The sequence below is a fragment of the Hemitrygon akajei genome, chromosome 1 (genome assembly GCF_048418815.1).
Source record: "Hemitrygon akajei chromosome 1, sHemAka1.3, whole genome shotgun sequence".
Classification (NCBI taxonomy): Eukaryota; Metazoa; Chordata; class Chondrichthyes; order Myliobatiformes; family Dasyatidae; genus Hemitrygon; species Hemitrygon akajei.
Genome location: NC_133124.1, coordinates 31364410 through 31386065, shown reverse-complemented (window position 1 = coordinate 31386065; position 21656 = coordinate 31364410). Strand labels below are relative to the sequence as shown.

Here is a 21656-nt window from a genome sequence, read left to right as displayed (position 1 = left end):
TGGAAGGTTTGCCAGCCCTGCAAAAGAATCTAGCAATACAGATAATCATTTCAGCAAGAAAAGTAAAATAGAGGGGTTGGTGATGGCAAAGCTCTCTCAGGCTCAACGCCAAGCGAAAGCTGGGACTTCAGGCAATTGCCAGAAGATGTAGTTAAGAATGAAGCAACTGGAGTGCTGGGAAGAGATGGTAGACGGAAAGCAATGACATCTGCCTTCCCAACATGCAAGTGGCAAAACCTGTTTAAGCTTTGAGACTCTGAAAGTCAGCAGTAGGATCAAAATAAGACATTCAAGCAGAATTGCAGAACCTGATACTCTGAACTGATATTGGAAAGAGGTCCTGGAGTAGATCTTTGGAGGATTTCTAAAGTTATAGGATGGAAGGAGGAAAAGAAGATATTGCAGATTAATAGAAAACCTAAAGCATAATACAGCCCCTTCGGCCCACAAAGTTGTGCCGAACATGTCCCTACCTTAGAAATTACTAGGCTTACCCATAGCCCTCTATTTTTCTAAGTTCCATGTACCTGTCCAAAAGTCTCTCTTAAAAGACCCTATCATATCCGCCTATAATAGTTCCTATTAACTGGAAGTTTGCTGGAGGTGAGGTGCAGTACTGAGGCAAAAAGGTCTCTCAGGGAAATGATTGAGTCTTGCTTCAGACTGGTATACTCCGAGACTGGCTCTGCTGAAGAGCTGTTGGTTCATAAAGCAAACACAGATGATGAAATTCATTATCACTTTCAATGTGCCCCCTTTTAGTAATCTGACACAAAGTGCATTCAAGTCATCAAATTGGGCACAAAACACACCATCTACCAGGCTATAATAATCTTCATATTCCTATATGCATCTGAACATTACACTACCAAAAATATTTATCTCAAAGATTCTACCCCTGTTGGCACAAAATTCTTCAAATCCACTTGCAGGATAAGAAAATAAATATCAATGCAGTTTTTTGGACCAACACCCTAGCATTGGTTCAAATCATTCTCAGACATGCCTAATACCATATGGATAGTCTGTTATCAGGTTCTGTCAAAGAGTAGACAGGAAAAGGTTTATTTAAGAATCTGAAAGCCTCTTTGAAAACATAAGACATCATCGCAGTTTCTGGGAATGCCTAGCATAGAAGTGGAGACCTATAAGGTTATGAGTTGACAGCAGGCACAAGTGGTGGAAAGAGCATAATACAGCCCATCCCGTGCTCTCCTGATCCACTGCAGTAGTGACTGTGGTTCACACATTGGCTCCATCAGTCACGTGTGAACTCAAAGAAATGGAGTGAAAGTAAACTCAAGATTCTGCGGATGCTGGAAATCCAGAGTAACAGGTACAAAATGCTGGAGGAACTCAACAGATTGGGTAGTATCAATAGAAAGATATAAACCATATGAAATAGGAGCAGAGTAAGGCTATTTGGCCCAACATGTCTGCTCCCCCATTCTTTCCTCTTGGCCCCAATCTCCTGCCTACCCTGCCCTAGCCCCCCCCCCCCCTATCCCTTCATGCCCTGACCAATCAAGAATATATCAACCTCTGCCTTAAATATACATAAAGACCTGGCAAAGAATTCCACAGATTCACCAGTCAAGCAGTCAACTGTTCACTCCTTTCCATAGATGCTGCCTGACCCGCTGAGTTCCTCCAGCATTTCAGAATCAGAATCAGGTTTATTATCACTGGCATGTGACGTGAAATTTGTTAACTTAGCAGCAGCAGTTCAATGCAATACATAATCTAGCAGAGGAAAAAAGGTAATAAATAAAATAATAAATAAACAAGTATATCAATTATGTTTATTGAATAGATTTTTTAAAATGTGCAAAAACAGAAACACTGTATATGAAAAAAAAAGTGAGGTAGTGTTCATGGTTCAATGTCCATTTAGGAATCCGATGGCAGAGGGGAAGAAGCTGTTCCTGAATCGCTGAGTGTGTGCCTTCAGGCTTCTGTACCTCCTACCTGGTAACAGTGAGAAAAGGGCATGACCTGGGTGCTGGAGATCCTTAACAATGGACACTCCCTTTCTGAGACACCACTCCCTAAGGATGTCCTGGGTACTTAGTAGGCTAGTACCCAAGATGGAGCTGACTAGATTTACAACCTTCTGCAGCGTCTTCCAGTCCTGTGCAGTAGCCCCTCCAAACCAGACAGTGATGCAGCCTGTCAGAATGCTGTCCACGGTACAGCTGTAGAGGTTTTTCCAGTGTACTTGTTGGCATGCCAAATCACTTCAAACTCCTAATAAAGTATAGCTGCTGTCTTGCCTTCTTTATAACTACATCAATATATTGAGGTTAGATCCTCAGAGATCTTGACACCCAGGAACTTGAAGCTACTCACTCTCTCCACCTTTGATCCCTCTATGAGGATTGGTATGTGTTCCTTACCCTTCTTGAAGTCCACAATCACCTCTTTCATCTTACTGACATTGAGTGCCGGATTATTGCTGTGGCACCATTCCACTAGTTGGCATATGTCACTCCTGTATGCCTTCTTGTTACCACCTGAGATTCTACCAACAATGGTTGAATTATCAGCAAATTTATAGATGGTATTTGAGCTACGCCTAGCCACACAGTCATGGGTATACAGTGTGTAGAGTAGTGGGCTAAGCACACACCCCTGAGGTGTGCCAGTGTTGATCATCAGTGAGGAGGATATGTTATCACCAATCCACACAGATATTGGTCTTCCAGTTACAAATTCAAGGATCCAATTGCAGAGAGAGGTACAGAGGCCCAGGTTCTGCAACTTCTCAATCAGGATTGTGGGAATAATGGTATTAAATGCTGAGCGATAGTCAATGAACAACCTCCTGATATAGGTGTTTGTGTTGTCCAGGTGGTCTAAAGCAGAGTGGAGAGCCATTGAGATTGTATCTGCCATTGACCTATTGTGGTGATAGGCAAATTGCAGTGGGTCCAGGACATTGCTGAGGCAGGAGTTCAGTCTAGTCATGACCAACATCTCAAAGCATTTCATCACTGTTGATATGAGTGCTACTGGATGGTAGTCATTAAGACAGCCCACATTATTCTTCTTAGGCGCTGGTATAATTGTTGCCTTTTTGAAGCAAGTGGGTACTTCCGCCCATGGCAGTGCGAGGTTGAAAATGTCCTTGAATACTCCTGCCAGTTGGTTGGCACAGGTTTTCAGAGCCTTACCAGGTACTCCATCAGGACCTTCTGCCTTGTGAGAGTTCACTCTCTTTAAAGACAGCCTAACATTGGCCTCTGAGACAGAGATAACAGGTGCAGCAGGGATCTTCACAGCTGTACAGTAGTTGTGTTCTCCCTTTCAAAGCTGCATAGAAGGCATTGAGGTCCTCTGGTAGTAAAGCATTGCTGCCATTCATGCTATTGGGTTTCACTTTGTAGGAAGTAATGTCTTGCAGACCTTGCCAGAGTTGCTGTGCATCCAATGTCACCTCCAACCTCATTTGAAATTGTCTCTTCGCCCTTGAAATTGCCTTCTGCAAGTCATACCTGGTCTTCTGGTACAGGCCTGGGTTGCCAGACTTGAATGCCACAGATCTGGCTTTCAGCAGATGACGTCCATGGCTTTTGGTTTGGGAATGTGCAGTAAGTCTTTGTAGGCACACATTCATCCACACAGGTTTTAATGAAGTCTGAACGACTGCAGCATACTCATCCAGATTCAGAGATGTTTCCCTGAATACAGTCCAGTCCTGTAGGAGCTCCCGTGCTTCCCTTGTCCAAACTTTCTTGGTCCTCACTACTGGTGCTGCAGTCTTCAGTCTCTGTGTATACTCAGGGAGTATATGTACAGCCAGGTGATCAGACTTCCTGGTGAGGGCATGGAATAGCACGGTAGGCATTCTTGATGGTGGTGTAGCAATGGTCCATTGTGCTGTTTTCTCTGGTATTGCAAGTGATCTGTTGATGGTAGTTGCTTGGTCATATTTTCAGACTGGCCTGGTTAAAATCTCCCCAAACGATGTGAAAGCGTTAGGGTGAGCTGTTTCGTGCATGTTGGTCCCAATACTCAGATTATCTAAAGCCTGCTTGACATTGGCCTGAGGTGGAATGTAAACTGCTTTATATGTGAAAGTAAATAAAATAGCATACATTCAGCTAACTACATTAATCATGATTTATTAGTACACTCTCCACTTCACGATCCGAGGCGGTAGTGGTGGAAAGAGAAAAAGCTGAAGCTCCAATAGGATCCCATTCCAGCAAAAGGTCTGAATGGGAGGGGGCGGACCTACTGCTATAAGCTTAGCCGTGGTTGGCGAATACCAACAGCCAATGCTGTGGCCCCGTGCTTGGAGGCAGCGCGCAGCGGGAGCTTCCTTCAATGAGTATGGCGGCGTTAGCCCTGGTTTTGCGATCTGGTGCCGGTTTTACGGGGAGAGCGGCGACGGCGGGATATGCGTATGCAGCCGCCAGGTCCTTCTGTGTCATTAGTGGCAACAAAAGCGGCTCTATTCACCAGGTCCTGGAGAGAGGGCGGTCGGAGGTTTTGGGAAGGCCCCAGGTCGCAGCCAGCCGTATTGGTGCCCAGGTAAAAGATGGGTGGGCGGCGCAGAGGTTAGAGAGGAGTCCTGGTCACCGTGCCGTTCTGGCTCTCACTCAGCACCCGTTAACACCGGGGAACCATTGATCTTTGGAGGTTACAGTCAACTTTTGACATAGTCGACGATACATATTTGTAGGTTGGAACACAGTGCTGAGCATTTATCTGATCCATTCCAGTTACATATTGGCACCTTTGTGCGTCTTAATGTTGACTGCATTTCCTTTTTTTTGTCACCGCTTTGTGTAGCTGGGTGGTACTCTTGTTATCTGTCTCCGTCCTTATCCATAGTTACGGAGATTTACAGCACCGAATTTGGCACTTTGACCCAGTCCCAATCATTCTCATCCACCCTAATCCCAGTTTCCTGCATTTGGTCAAAGCCCTTCTGTGCAACGCTAATCCCCTCGTTTACACACTGGGGGAAACGATTCTGATTAGCAGCCTTGATAATTTTGTCTCTATTAGAACATTCTTCAACTGTTTACATTTTCAGGAAAATCAAACCCAGCTTCTCCAGTCTTTTGTTATAGCTGATATGTTCCAATCCAGGCACAACTGTGGTAAATCCCCTCAGCAACACTCCAGTGCAATCCCATCCTTGTATTTTGGCAATTTGTCAATGAGAGGCATTGATAGTGTGGATACTCAGAGGCCTTTTTCCCAGGGGTGAAATGGCTGCCACAAGAGGACAGAGGTTTAGGATGCTGGGGAGTAGGTACAGAGGAGATGTTAAGGGTAAGTTTTTTACTCAGAGAGTGGTGGGTGCATGGAATGGGCTGCCGGCAACGGTGGTGGAGGCGGATACGATAGGGTCTTTTAAGAGACTTTTGGCCAGGTACATGGAACTTAGAAAAATAGAAGGCTATGGGTAAGCCTAGTAATTTCTAAGGTAGGGAGATGTTCGGCACAACTTTGTGGGCTGAAGGGCCTGTATTGTGCTGTAGGTTTTCAATGTTTCTATTAATCTGCAATATTTTCTTTTCCTCCTTCCATTCTATAACTTCAGAAATCCTCCAAAGATCTACTCCAGGACCTCTTTCCAATATCAGTTTAGAGTATCAGGTTCTGCAATTCAGCTCTAATGTCTTATTTTGATCCTACTGCTGACTTTCAGATAGTCTCAAAGCTTAAACAGGTTTTGCCACTTGCATGTTGGGAAGGCAGATGTCATTGCTTTCCGTCTACCATCTCTTCCCAGCACTCCAGTTGCTTCATTCTTAACTACATCTTCTGGCAATTGCTTGAGGTCGCGGCTTTTGCTTGGTGTTGAGCCTGAGAGAGCTTTGCCATTACTAACCCCTCTATTTTACTTTTCTTGCTGAAATGATTATCTGTATTGCTAGATTCTTTTGCAAGGCTGGCAAACCTTCCATTCTCCATAAATTTCTTGGTCAAAATTCTGCAGGTTGTAATTCAACTCACAACATGCTTCTTTCAATCATTATTCCTGTGCTCTCTGACCTGTGCAAAAGTCTTAGGCACATGTATAAATAGCTGGTGTGCTTAAGACTTTTGTATGATTATGCAGTAATTTATGTATTGCACTGTACTGCTACTGCTGCAAAACAAAAACACTAATTTCATGATGTATGTGAGTGATGATAATCCTGATTCTGATATGGTCCCTATTGTGGACTGAGAGTGGAAAGAGGGCAGTGAGGGTGGAATTGTGATTGGGAAAACGGGAAGGGAAAGGGCAGGGAGTGGGAAGCACCAGAGAGCCATTCTGTAATGATCAATAAACCAATTGTTTGGAATCAAATTACCTGCCCGGTATCTCAGGGCTAGGTGTGTTTACTCCTATGCCAACCCCTGTCCTTGGCACACCTCTACCACCTGTCCTATACCCTTCCCATGGCGCACCACCCTTGTCATTCCCAACATCCCTTGCTCCCACCAGGTTTACAATCTCACTTTCCACTCCATGTTGACAAACACAGTCAGACTGAGCAAATGTTTTCGGAAGCCTAGCTACATATATGTGCCTAAGACTTTTGCACAGTACTGTACATTACCAATAAATTATCAATGTTTTAACTTTTAAGTTTTTAGATACTGCTTTTCTAGTTCTTGCATGGTCTTGAATCTTTTGTTTTGTGCCAAATCTTCCAGGATTTCTGTACTTAAACTCTGGCCTCCTGCATATGAATGAGTTTAATCACTTGTTGGTTGTTAGCAGTGACTATCCATAAACCTGGCCATCACTTTGTGAAGATATTCCTTAAAGCTTGTGTCTGAACTGTGCATAAGGATATTTTAGTTATTTAAAGGCTTTGTATAAATGCCAGTTATTGTTTGTTACCACTACACTTGAGCTTTACTTACTATGGTTAACCGCTGTACAGTTCTGCTTGCCTGCACTTATTGATCTTTGAATCCCTGTTCACAAATCTCTCCTCTGCCAATAGTTCAGCTCTGATATTACTGATTCTGATGTATTCTTGTTCCTTGTATATTCCTGACTTAGTTTAGTATTCTGCAGAGTGCCTACAGCTGAATGGGTCCATATCTCCAGAGTTACAGTCCTGAACTTTGATACAGCTTCCCTTGTTTAAGAGCTTAAATGAGGACAGGTTTGAGACTAGAAAGTGATTTTTAAGGCTACAGAGATGCTTGGATTATGTGCGCAAAGAGCTGGCCAGGGCATGTAAGCTAAAAGACCTGTGTGAATATTTCTGTAATGTCAGTGACATAATTTGTACGTGTATTACCCTATTGCAATACCATTAAGACCATAAGAAAAAGGAGCAGAATTGGGCCATTAGGCCCATCAAGTCTGCTCTGCTATTTCATCATGGCTGATTCAATTTTCCTCTCAGCCCATATCTCCTGCCTTCTCCCCATGTTCCTTCATGCCTTAAATATACATAGAGACTCGGTCTCCAAAGAATTCCACAGATTTGCCACTCTGGCTAAAGAAATTTCTCCTCATTTCCATTTTTAAACAGATGCCGCTCTATTCTGAGGCTGTGTCCTCTGGTCTTAGACTCTCCCACCATAGGAAACATTTTTTCCACATCCACTTTATCAAGGCCTTTCACCCCTTCTGAGTTCTAGTGAATACAGGCCCAGAACTGTCAAATACTCTTCATATGACAAACCATTCAATCCTGGAATCATTTTCGTTAACCTCCTTTGAATCCTCTCTAGTTTCAGCACATCCTTTCTAAGGGGCCCAAATCTGCTCACCACTGCTTTATAAAGTCTCAACCATATAATCATATAACAATTACAGCACAGAAACAGGCCAACTCGGCCCTTCTGTTCCGTGCTGAATGCTTACTCTCACCTAGTCCCACTGACCTGCACTCAGCCCATAACCCTCCATTCCTTTCCTGTCCATATACCGATCCAATTTTACTTTAAATGATAATATTGAACCTGCCTCTACTGCTTCTACTGGAAGCTCGTTCCACACAGCTACCACTCTCTGAGTAAAGAAATTCCCCCTCGTGTTACCCCTAAACTTTTGCCCCCTAACTCAACTCATCTCATGCCCTCTTGTTTGAATCTCCCCTACTCTCAATGGAAAAAGCCTATCCATGTCAACTCTATCTATCCCCCTCATAATTTTAAATACCTTTATCAAGTCCCCCCCCCCCAACCTTCTACATTCCAAAGAATAAAGACCTTTCTCTGTAACTTAGGTGCTGAAACCCAGGTAACATTCTAGTAAATCTCCTCTATACTCTCTCTATTTTGTTGACATCTTTCCTATAATTTGGTGACCAGAACTGTACACAATACTCCAAATTTGGCCTTACCAATGCCTTGTACAATTTTAACATTATATCCTAACTCCTATACTCAATACTCTGATTTATAAAGGCCAGCATACCAAAAGCTTTCTTCATCACTCTATCCACATGAGATTCCACCTTCAGGGAACTATGCACCATTATTCCTAGATCACCCTGTTCTACTGCATTCTTCATTGCCCTACCATTTACCATGTATGTCCTATTTGGATTATTCCTACCAAAGTGTAGCACCTCACTCTTTTCAGCATTAAACTCCATCTGCCATTGTTCAGCCCACTCTTCTAACTGGCCTAAATCTCTCTGCAAGCTTTGAAAACCTACTTCATTATCCACAATGCCACCTATCTTAGTATCATCTGCATACTTACTAATCCAATTTACCACTCCATCATCCAGATCATTAATGTATATGACAAACAACATTGGACCCAGTACAGATCCCTGAGACACACCACTAGTCATCGGCCTCCAACCTGACAAACAGTTATCCACCACTACTCTCTGGCATCTCCCATCCAGCCACTGTTGAATCCATTTTACTGCTTCAATATTAACACCTAAAGAGTGAACCTTCCTAACTAACCTTCTGTGCGGAACCTTGTTAAAAGCCTTACTGAAGTCCATATAGACAACATCCACTGCTTTACCCTTGTCAACTTTCCTAGTCACCTCTTCAAAAAATTCAATAAGATTTGTCAAACATGACCTTCCACGCACAAATCCATGTTGACTGTTCCTAATCAGACCCTGTCTATCCAGATAATTATATATACCATCTCTAAGAATACTTTCCCTTAATTTACCCACCACTGACGTCAAACTGACAGGCCTATAATTGCTAGCTTTACTCTTAGAACCCTTTTCAAACAATGGAACAACATGAGCAATACGCCAATCCTCCGGCACCGTCCCCATTTCTAATGACATTTGAAATATTTCTGTCAGAGCCCCTGCTATTTCTACACTGATTTCCCTCAAGGTCCTAGGGAATATCCTGTCAGGACCTGGAGATTTATCCACTTTTATATTCCTTAAAAGTGCCAGCACTTCCTCCTCTTTAATCATCATAGTTTCCATAACTTCCCTACTTGTTTCCCTTACCTTACACAATTCAATATCCTTCTCCTTAGTGAATACCGAAGAAAAGAAATTGTTCAAAATCTCCCCCATCTCTTTCGGCTCCACACATAGCTGTCCACTCTGATTCTCTAAGGGACCAATTTTATCCCTCACTATCCTTTTGCTATTAATATAACTATAGAAACTCTTTGGATTTATTTTCACCTTACTTGCCAAAGCAACTTCGTATCTTCTTTTAGCTTTTCTAATTTCTTTCTTAAGATTCTTCTTACCTTCTTTATATTCCTCGAGCACCTCATTTACTCCATGCTGCCTATATTGATTGTAGATCTCTTTTTCCAAACCAAGTTTCCAATATCCCTTGAAAATCATGGCTCTCTCAAACTTAACCTTTCCTTTCAACCTAACAGGAGCATAAAGAAAACACGAGGAAATCTGCAGATGCTGGAAATTCAAGCAACACACACAAAATGCTGGTGGAAAGCAGCAGGCCAGGCAGCATCTATAGGGAGAAGCACTGTCGATGTTTCGGGCTGAGAGAAGGGTCTTAGCCCGAAATGTCGACAGTGCTTCTCCCTATAGATGCTGCCTGGCCTGCTGTGTTCCACCAGCATTTTGTGTGTGTTGCAGGAACATAAAGATTCTGTACCCTCAAAATTTCACCTTTAAATGACCTCCATTTCTCTATTACATCCTTCCCATAAAACAAATTGTTTCAATCCACTCCTAAATCCTTTCGCATCTCCTCAAAGTTAGACTTTCTCCAATCAAAAATGTCAACCCTGGGTCCAGTTCTATCCTTCTTCATAATTATATTGAAACTAATGGCATTATAATCACTGGACCTGAAGTGCTCCCCAACACATACCTCTGTCACCTGACCTATTTCATTCCCTAACAGGAGATCCAACACTGCCCCTTCTCTAGTTGGTACCTCTATGTATTGCTGCAAGAAAACTATCCTGCACACTTTTTACAAACTCCAAACCATCCATCCCTTTTACAGTATGGGCTTCCCAGTCTATGTGTGGAAAATTAAAATCTCTCACAATCACAACCCTGTGCTTACTACAAATATCTGCTATCTCCTTACAAGTTTGCTCCTCCAATTCTCGCTCCCCATTAGGTAGTCTATAATACACACCTATAAGTGTTACTACACCTTTCCCATTCCTCAATTCCACCCAAATAGCCTCTCTATATGAGCCCTCTAATCTATCCTGTCAGATCATCGCTGTAATATTTTCTTTGACAAGCAATGCAACTCCTCCCCCTCTTGTCCCTCCGATTCTATCACACCTGAAGCAACGAAATCCAGGAATATTTAGTTGCCATTCACACCCCTCCTGCAACCATGTTTCACTAATAGCTACAACATCATATTTCCAGGTATCAATCCATGCTTTTAAGCTCATCCACCTTTCTTACAATGCTCCTAGCATTAAAATAAATGCATTTAAGAAATTATCCACCTCTTCCTCTGTGTTTATCTCTAATGGTGCAAACAACTTTACTATCTTTTTCTTCCTTCTCCCATACATCTGTTCCTACACTCTGGTTCCCCTCCCCCCTCGTATCTAGTTTAAATCCACTGGAGCCTCTCTAGCAAACCTACCTGCAAGAATATTTGTCCCCCTCCACTTCAGATGTAAACCATCCTGCCAGAACAGGTCCCACCTTCCTTTGTAAACTGCCCAATTATCTATAAATCTAAAGCCCTCTGTCCTGCATCATGTCTTCAGCCACGTGTTGATCTGTGCTATCTTACTATTTCTCAACCTACCTGCACTGGTAGCAATTCTGAGATTGCAATCCTGGAGGTTCTGTCCTTTATCTTGGCGCTTAACTCCCTAACCTCACCTTTCAGGACCTCCTCACTCTTCGTACCCATGTCATTGGTCCCTACATGGACCACGACATCCGGCTGCTCACCCTCCCTCTTGAGAATACTGAGAACTTGATCTGAGATATCGCGGACCCTGGCACCAGGGAGGCAACAGACCATCCAGGATTCTCGATCTCTTCCACAGAACCTCCTATCTGGCCTCCTAACTATCAAATCCCCGATCACTCCTGCTCTCCTCTTTTCCCTCCTTCCCTTCTGAGCTGAGGGTCCAGTCTCAGTGCCAGAGACGCAACCACTGCAACTTGTCCCTGGTAGGTTGTCCCCACCAACAGTATCCAAAACGGTATACTTATTATTGATGGGAACGGCCACAGGGGTGTTCTGCTCATTCTGTCTAATCCCCTTCCCTCTCCTGACTGTCATCCAGCTATCTGTCTCCTGACTCTTAGGGGTGACTATCTCCCTGTAACTCCTGTTTATTTCTTCCTCTGCCTCCCGAATGATCCAAAGTTCATCCAGCTCACTGACATGGTTTGTCAGGAGCTGCAGCTGGATGCACCTTTTGCAGGTGTAGTCATCAGGGACAATTGTGCTTGCCCTGACTTCCCACATACTGCATATGGAGCACTCAACTGCCCTAACTGCTGCCTCCATTACCTACTCCTATGCTAATTAATTAATTAAAGGAGTTTACCCGGCCTTACCTCACTTGGAGTGAAGCTCGTCCCCAGCCTCTGCTCGCTTTTTAAATTCTCCCGCTGATCTCAGAGGCCGACTTTCATGCGCTTCAAACCTCGCCTCTGCCTGTTGAGCCAAAGCCATCCCACTCTGCCTCAGTCCACTCCGACGATGGCCGCTGTATATGGTTGTCTTTTTTTTAAACCTTTGGAATGCAACGTCACACGCCTGAGCAGTCTAGCTTCTTTTCCCCGATCAATTTTAAAAAACGGCTTCTTTCCGAGATGCCTTTACTTCTTCCCTCTTTGCCTCTTGCTTTGATTTAAAATACCGTTGAAAAATTCCTCTCCTTTTTAAACCTTTGGTGCACTACATCACGCGCCTGCGCAGTCTAGCCTCTTTTCCCCGAAAAACCCGCTTCTTTCTGAGATGCCTTTACTACTTCCCTCTTCGACTCTTGCTTTAACGTTAAATCCTTGTTTTATATTTTAGTCCTCTTGAAATGAATGCTAATACCTTCCTCACCACAGACTCGACCTGCAAATTAACCTTTAGGGAATCCTGCACAAGGACTTGCAAGTCCCTTTGCACCTCAGTTTTTAAAAAAATTTTCTTCATTTACAAAATAGTCAACACTTTAATTTCTTCTACCCAAATGCATGACTCTTCTCGACACTGTATTCCATCTGCCATTTCTTTGTCCATTCTCCTAATCTGTCTGTCTTTCTGTAGTCTCTCTACTTCCTCAAAACTACTTGCCCCACCACCTGTCTTCATATTGTTTAAAAACTTTGCAACAAAGCCATCAATCCCATCATCCAAAACGTTGACATATAATGTAAAAAGAATCGGTCCTATCTCAGACCCCTGTGGAACACAACTAGTCATTGGCAGCTAACCAGAAAAGGCTCCCTTTATTCCCACTCTTTACCTCCCGCAATCAGCCACTGCTTTATCTTTCCTGTAATACCATGGGCTCCCAGCTTGTTAAGCAGCCTCGTGTGGCACCCTGTCAAAGGCCTTCTGAAAATCAAAGTACACACCATCAACCGATTTCCTTTTGTCTATCTTGCTTGTTATTTCTTTAATGAATTCCAACAGATTCGTCAGGCAAATTTTTCCCTTGAGAAAGCCATGATGACTATGGCCTTTTTTATCATGTGCCTCCACGTACTGAGACCTTATCTTTAATAATGATTTTTAAAAGTTACCTTTAATGATCTTTTATAGTCATCTTTAATGACTAAATGATGTTTCCTTTCTTCTGCTTCTCTCCCTTCTTGAAGAGTGGACTGACTTTTGCAATTTTCCTGTCTTCCAGAATCTAGTGATTCATGAAAGATCATTTCTAATGCCTCCTCTTTCAAAACTCTGGAGTGTATACCATCTGGTCCAGGTGACTTATCCAGCTTCAGACCTTTCAGTTGCTCTATAACCTTCTCTCTTGTGCCTTAAATAGGGTATATTGATGCTAATATTCTAAGTAAACATGCTCTTTAATTTTAACATTGATGCTGAGCTAAGGAAAATATGTTCAGGTAGAGCAGGAGAAATTGAAATCAGAAACTCACTCTGGGCAGGACCCTGAAAGACATAGCCAGCTCACTTTGAGCTTGATGGGATAAGACATTCTGATTTGAGAATGAGGCTCTATGTTAAAGGAAAAGGGGAGATTTCCCTTTTTAGAGTTAGCCTTTGATTATTTGTTGAGAGTAACTTGATTTAAAATTCTGTTTCCTAGCATATATTATTTAGTTAAAAGAAGTTCTGAAGACTTTTGTAACTTACCACTTATATAAATTAAAGAAATTAAAAGAACCATCAATAAAACAGGAAAATCTTAGGAGCTCGGGCAACATGTATGAAAAATAAACATCATCTTTTTGGGCCAGTGACATTTTCTTTGGAATGAATTTTAAATGCTAACTCTTTCTCCAGCATCCACACTTGTTTGCTTTCCAGCTGAAAGATCCCGGCTATTGTGTTTGACATGGTTTGATTCTATTTGATACTGTAAGAATTTTTCTTTTCTTTTGCAGGTTAACCTTGCATGCAGTCAACATTTTCGTTATTTTTGTTCAGATGAAAACACTGGGGAGGGGCGACTGATTTACACTGGAAACTTGGCCAAGGCAGTATTTGGTAAGGGGTAGCTTTACTTTCTGATTATTGTTGATGACAAATGATTAGAATAGGAGAAATACCTGAAATTGTGTGTATGAATAAGAAAATTTTAAGGCTATAAATCCATCAGAGATAGGAGCAAAATTAGGCCATTTGGCCCAACTAGTCTGCTCTGCTATTTCATGAAGGCTGGTCCATTTCCCTCTCAGCCCCAATCTCTTGCCTTCTCCATGTAACCCTTTATGCCCTGGCTAATCAAGAATCTATCAACCTGTCCATTTAATATACCCAATGACTTGGTCTCCACAGCTGCCTGTGGCAATGAATTCCACAAATTCACCACTCTCTGTCTAAAGGAATCCCTCCTCATCTCTGTTTTAAATGGATGTCCTTGCATTCTGAGGTTGTGTCCTCTGGTCTGAGACTTCCCTACCATAGAAAACAACCTCTCCACAGGAGAGGCTTTTCAACGCCCGTCATTCTTCTGAATTCCAGTTAGTATTGGCCGAGAGCCATCAAATGCTCTTCAATGGATTATGCTTTTAATCCTGGAAACATTTTCATGAGCCTCCTTTGAACCTTGTCCCAATTTCACCCACATTCTTCCTAAGATAAAGGGCCCAAAACTGCTCTCAATTCTCCAGGTCAGGCCTTGCCAGTGCCTTTTACAGCCTCAGAATTGCATCATTGCTTTTATATTCTAGTCCTCTCAAAATGAGTGCTGACATTTCATTTTCCTTCCTTACCACCGACTCAACCTGAAAGTTAATCTTTAGGGAATCCTGCACGAGGACTCCCAAGTCCCTTTCCACCTCACCCTTTTGAATTTTCTTTCCATTTGGGAAGTAGTCTACACTTATATTTTGTCTACCAAAGGGCATGTCTAAACACTTCCGGACACTATCTCATCTGCCACTTCTGTCCTAGTCTTTCTGCAGCCTCTCTGCTTTCTAAACCCTACCTGCCCTTCCACCTATCTTCGTATCTTCTGCAAACTCGGCCACAAAACCATCAATTCCATCATCCAAATCATTGGCCTATAATGTACAAAGTAGTAGTCCCAACACAGACTCCTGTGGAACACCACTAGAAGCCGGCAGCCAATCCGAAAAGGCTCCCTTTATGCCCACTGTTTGCTTCCTGCCTATCACGCAGTTTTTAAAGGACTAAATGCAACCTGTATTTTTCTCAAAGTTTGTAACACCTTTCCTGCACCAGTTAATTTCAAGTATTTGGTCATTCAATAAATGTAAAGCAGTATAATTTCTTGTGTTTGATTTGCTGAAATGGTTCATTATGTTTGTGCAGAAATGTTTTTAGCCTTCTACTAAAATTGTAAACTTGATTAATCATTTAAATATATAACTTTCATTTTTCCAGGTGTGAAGTTCTTCTCTTACTCCACCAGCATTTTCAGTTGTTGTATGATGCCCTATGTCATTCTGCACTCTGGCCTTGGAATTCAGAGCCCTGCATTACAAGCAGCATTCTGTGGCATAATTGGATTATTTACTTTTTTAAATCCCGTGGTATTGCATCTCCTCACTAGAGGTTATGTGATTCACTTATATCACAATGCGGAAACTGACAATTACACTGCAGTCACTTACAACGCCCTCCTCCAACAGAAGAAAACCATTTTCCATCAAAAGGATGTAGAAGTTCCTGGAGTCAGCAAGATGTTCACCACATTCTATGCAAATAAGAAATCAATGTTAGTAAATCCAGTGCTTTTCTGGTACCCAAATGATTATAATCACCTTATGGGTTACGATCGACCCTTTTCCTTTGATTTGGACGATTTACAAAAGTGATAATGAAATGAGATCGGGGTGAAGAGGTTGTGTGTACAGTTTGTTTACATAGTAAAATTCTTTAAACATTTGGACCTGGTAATGCTTTTTAGTTTTATACACTTAGAACTTACTATATATTGTATTTTTAAAAATGTAAATATTAGCGATCTGAAATGCAAATGAAGAATCAAAATACACAATAGGTTCAGCAGCTTTGATGCTATGGATTCATGGAGCTTCATCAAAATCATTGCTGTGGACAGTTCTAGTATTTGACCTGCTGAATTTTTGTTTTCAATTTTAGCTTTGTTTCTAAAATGCTTAAACGGTATTTGTGAATTATTCTTAGATGTACCGCAGCAAATGAAGTTGCTCAATAGGAAATGCTTGTATCATTTGAAAATGATTATTTCTTTTTCAACTTTAATATCCTCCACACTGTGTTTTGTAGGATCAGTAATAAAATGTGCTTGGGCCTCTGCAATTAATACTGAGAGCTGAAAAGACTAGGAGGGCCAAAAGAGAGATTCCATTGGGTGTCTTTTGATTTTATAAGGATGTGTCTGTTAGAACTTAATGAATGAGGAGCAACTCTTCATCTCACTGTTCCCATACTACTTTCATTCTTTCTGATCTTGGAATAGGTTCAATACAAAAGTGTAGGGTTCAAAACTGTAGGCTTGTGATAGAGCCCAATTTGTTGTGTTGTTCCTTTTCGTGCCTTGTGCATTGGGTCACACTTTTACCATTTCTGTAGCATTTTGACTTTTTTTTATGTGGCCAAGTTGCTAGCTTGACACTCAACCCAGCATGGATGGAAAGTGTTCAAGGAGCCAGACGGATTTGAACTTGGGACCATTCGCTTTGAAGTTCAGTGCTGATGCCTCTGCCCTTCCTAATTTGCTAATCTACAAAATAGTAAGAAATTGCTTCAAAGGAACCTTCTTTGGCTTGTATAAACTATTGATATTACTTAATGTGTGTATTTGTAAATTACCAACTTCATCCAAAGTACAGGTCCAGATAGCCTAACTGATGTTCGCCCATTTATAAATTTGCAACACACAGTATTTGCTACTTGAGTAAGTGCCCACAGTACTGCCAGACTTGAGTTCATTGAAACCTTTCAAATGTTGAAAGGCCTTATTAGCGTGGATGTGAAAAGGCTGATTCCTATGGTAGGGGAGTCTAAGACCAGAGGACACAGACTCAGAATAGAGGGATGCCCATTTAGAATGTAGATGTGGAGGAATTTCTTTAGCCAGAGAATGGTGAATCTATAGAATTCACCACCATAATGGCTGTGAAGGCCAATTCATTAGGTATACAGTATTTAAGGTAGAGGATGATAGATTTTTAATTAGTCAAGGCATGAAGAGATGGGGAGTAGGCAGGAGTTTGGTGTTGAGAGGGAAATGGATCAGCCATGTTGAAATGGCGGAGCAGACTCAAATGGCTTAATTTTGCTCCTATATCGTATGATTTTCAGCAGGCTGACTAAGTGGTGGACTCTGCATCATTTGCTGATTGCTGTAATGCAGGAAAAGTCATGTGACCAACTTAATGCAATGTTTCATGTGGTACCCTTCTGGTTACAGCTTTCTGTTGTTTTGTCTTAGTTGTCAGACAAGTTCAGGGTGTTACCCTATATCATGTTTAATATTCACTTGATATTTAACCAAAGCTTTCTGGAATTTAATAAAACAAGTATGAAACTGGTTTATCCTTTTCTGTGAGTTAGAAACAAAGTCCCAACAATTTAGTCAAACATTTTCATCATGTGACTCCAAGTTGACTCTGTCCAATCCTATTATCTACTAAGTGCCCGCTTATCATTTCCCTAATAGAGGTGCTTTCCTTGGTACTGCTGTTAGGTGAGCTATAGTGTGGTTGTTTGTTCACGTACAGCTGTAGGAAACCATGCTTGAGATATTCCATGAATTCATCCTCCACACAACTAATAATCTGGTTAGCCCAGTCTCCAAATAGATTAAAATCTCCCATGAGTATTGCATAATCCTTATTAAATGCACTTCTAAATTCCTAGCATGTACTATGCTCAGTGCTATTACTATTTGGGGGATTATTTTCAGCTACCACCAATGTTTTCAGCTCCTTGCAATTTTTTCAGGTCATTTCTCTCTCTCCCCCCACCCCCCACTGTTGCTTGTTGAGATCCCTCCTTTATCCAGTAATATCTGGATTGCCCTTCCTAATTCTCAATTTTCTTCTCTTTTAAAGCTTAAATATCCTCTTGTGGGGGAGAAAACACTGCTGGAAAAACTCAATTGGTCAAGCAGCTTCTGTAAAAGCAAAATATTATTAGATGTTTGGAGTTATGCCAAAATATCAAATATCTCTTTGCCTCCAATGATGCTGTTTGACCATTTCCCAGTATCTGCAGTCTCTTGTGTCTCCATTAAATATACTCTTAACATTTACTTCGCAAACTTGGTTACTTTGCCATCACAGTTTGCAATGTTTCTTGGAACCTATTTATTTCTGTTTGTGCTATAAATTCAACTATCTTCTGGTTGCTGCACACATTCGGATTAAGAGCAATCATACTGGTCTTTGTTCATTTTTTTCCTGCTGTCTCTAATTGGTTGTACATGCTTGCCTTTGTATATATTGCCCTTTCCTAAGTAGACTTTGTTTTACCATAAAAATTAATAATAATGGTAGATGCTGGAAATCTGAAATAAAAGCAGAAAGTGCAAACACGAGGAAATATGCAGATGCTGGAAATTCAAACAACCCTTAGTCCTGATGAAGGGTCTTGGCCCGAAACATCGACAGTGCTTCTCCCTATAGATGCTGCCTGGCCTTCTGTGTTCCACCAGCAGTTTGTGTGTGTTGTTTAAAAGCAGAAAGTGCTAGAATCACTTAGCTGGTCAGGAACCATTTGCAAAAAGAGAAATGGTTAAATTTTTCAGGTTGTATATCCTTTGATAGAACTGCGAAAGGGAGAGCGAGTTGATTTTGTGTTGTAGAGATTGTGAAATCTCACTCTATCTGAGAGATTCCATTTGTCATATCCATGCCCTCTGAAACCTGACTGCTAAGTGTAGCATTTTAAGACCATAAGATATAGGAGCAGAATTAGGCCATTTCACCCATTGAGTCTGCTCCGCCATTTCATCATGGCTGATCCATTTTTCCTCTCAGCCCCATTCTCCTGCCTTCTGCCCTTATTATTTTCACTTGTGTTATTCTGAAAGATCATTTTGTCTTTTCTCTATTTAACTTGAACACTTTGAACTGGCAGGGAAGGCAAGCATTTCATAGTACCTTCACATTTCCACCAGCTGGCTGAGCAATCTGCTAAGAGTCAAGGAAAAATCTAGGTTGATTATTGGGAATTTGTAATAAACCTCACTACCTGTGTTAATGTATAATTCCTTTATAGAAATTCAATTATATTTGTATGAGTGTAGTATTTAATAAGTATATGGGATGGAGCTCCCAGGACTGGACATCATCTATTCCAGCAGACTCAGGAGGAAAGCAATCAGCATAACCAGAGACTCCACACACCCCGGCCACTCCCTGTTTGACCCACTTCCATCCAGCAAAAGGTTCAGGACACTAACAGAACAAATAGACTGAGGAACAGCTTCTACCCCAGAGCTGTGGCCTCCTTCACACCACTCCCACAGAACAGTGACAAACTGTGAGCACACACAAGGACTCAAATACTTGCACTAATGGCACTTTGTGCATTACTGTGACATTCTGGTGCTGCTGTAACTTGTTTTCTGCTACTTATCTATTTAATACTGTTTTTCTATTACTGTCTTGTTTTTATCTACCACTTTGTTTGAGTGCCTGAGAGGAAGCCAAACAGAGTTTCATTGTACCTATGTATAATGACAATAAAGCTCATTCAATTCAATACAATTCAATTTTTTGTTTCCCATGTTGTAACAAAGCTCCCTGCTCCAGTATTTTAAGAAAAAACTTCTCCTGTAATCATCCAGTAATTTGTGGATGAAGAACTTTCAGGCTATTGGTAAAAGAAGGAAGTTAAATATTTATGTATTAATTGAAAATTAAAGCCATTTTTGGTCATAATTGTTGTGTTAAACAGACTTGAGCTTCTATTTTTGGGACATAGAGACGGGAAATCTGGCACATTTAATCTGTTCTACTCCATTCCAGCTCTACATTTTTCACAAACACAAGAAAATCTGTAGATGTTTGAAATTCAAAGCAACACACACAAAATTCTGAGGAATTCAGCAGGTCAGGCGGCATCAATGGAAAAGAGTCAGCAGCCTGACTTGCGGAGTTCCTCCGGCATTTTGTGTGTTGCTCTACATACTTTTTTATAGTTAATCAAATCAAAGAATTAAGATCAGTGATAATATTGCTCCTGGTGATACATGTAAATTTATCAATAAATAAAAAGAATGTAGCTCATTATTTGAAAAATCATTTGTTTAAAGGCATTTGCAAGAGCTGGTTGAGGCCATTTGAGGAAATGAGGCACATTGTTTGGCATTGCTCTGCCACTAAACCAAATTATATTGCTTATTTGATCATCTTTGCTAATGGCAATTTTTATATGATGGTTTATGTTTTACTACAGTGAAAATAAGCAATTCTGAAATATAGATATTGTCTGCAGTGTTAAATCTGCAAATGTTTTAAGTTTTTTGCCACTAGGTGGTGGAAACACATTAATTATCACCTTTTTCATATGAAGATAGAAACATAGAAAATAGGTGCAGGAGTAGGCCATTTGGCCCTTCAAGCCTGCACCACCATTCAGTATGATCATGGCTGATCATCCAACTCAAAACCCTGTACCTGCTTTCTCTCCATACCCCCTGATCCCTTTAGCCACATGGTCCATATCTAACTTCCTCTTAAGTATAGCCAATGAACCGGCCTCAACTGTTTCCTGTGGCAGAGAATTCCACAGATTCACCGCTCTCTGTGTGAAGAAGTTTTTCCTCATCTCGGTCCTAAAAGGCTTCCCCTTTATCCTTAAACTGTGACCCCTCGTTCTGGACTTCCCCAACATCGGAAACAATCTTCCTGCATCTAGCCTGTCCAATCCCTTTAGAATTTTATACGTTTCAAAAAGATCCCCCCTCAATCTTCTAAATTCCAGTGAGTATAAGCCTAGTCGATCCAGTCTTTCTTCATATGAAAGTCCTGCCATCCCAGGAATCAATCAAGATGCTGAATATATTTAAATTGTAGAACATATCGCATAGCTATGAAACTTAGTTTCTCAAATTTGGGAGAGGAGCACAAGACTAAACCATAATACTTGCGATGAATAATTTTCTAACTATTGATTGCTGTCATATCCACTTCATATTTGTATTTATTTCATAGTGAATTAATTGCTTTGAAATTCAAGCTCTTCTGTTTCTCCAAACTCTGAACAGGTATTTTTCTTCTGGATGTCAGATGTTTTTTTTCTGACAGTAGTAAGAATCCTATTAGTATCTGAAAATTCTTTTAAAAATCTAGTTATATTTTAGCTGGCGATGAATCTTCACTGACATTCTGATGACTTGATAATTGTGCATCTGTTTGGTGATAATTTCCTCATTTGTACTACACATTGCACTTGGGTCTGAAAGGCAGTGAAATTGTAGATGATTTCACATTGAAAATTTAGTTATTGTATCACCATGAACAGCAAATCTTTATATATATGAAAACCTCACCCTTTGTGTTCTCTTTAAATATATTTACATGAGCTCAACAATTGGAAAAAATAGTCCGGGGTCATTATTATACTTCAAATGTGTTTATCAGTAATTATCAAGTTTTGATTGCATGTTCTTGTGCAATAAACTT

The 21656-nt window shown here is 41.1% G+C and overlaps 1 protein-coding gene across 1 annotated transcript in view; it reads left to right on the top strand.

The window, feature by feature from the left end:
* tmem70 (transmembrane protein 70) overlaps nucleotides 1-19736 on the top strand; it is a 29656-nt gene extending 9920 nt beyond the window's left edge. The window contains exons 4-6 of the mRNA XM_073065124.1: nucleotides 4278-4536; nucleotides 13956-14058; nucleotides 15421-19736. Coding sequence (XP_072921225.1) covers nucleotides 4278-4536; nucleotides 13956-14058; nucleotides 15421-15854 — 796 coding nt within the window. The 3' untranslated portion in view covers nucleotides 15855-19736. The remainder of the gene's footprint in view (nucleotides 1-4277; nucleotides 4537-13955; nucleotides 14059-15420) is intronic.
* The last annotated feature ends 1920 nt before the right edge of the window (nucleotides 19737-21656 follow it).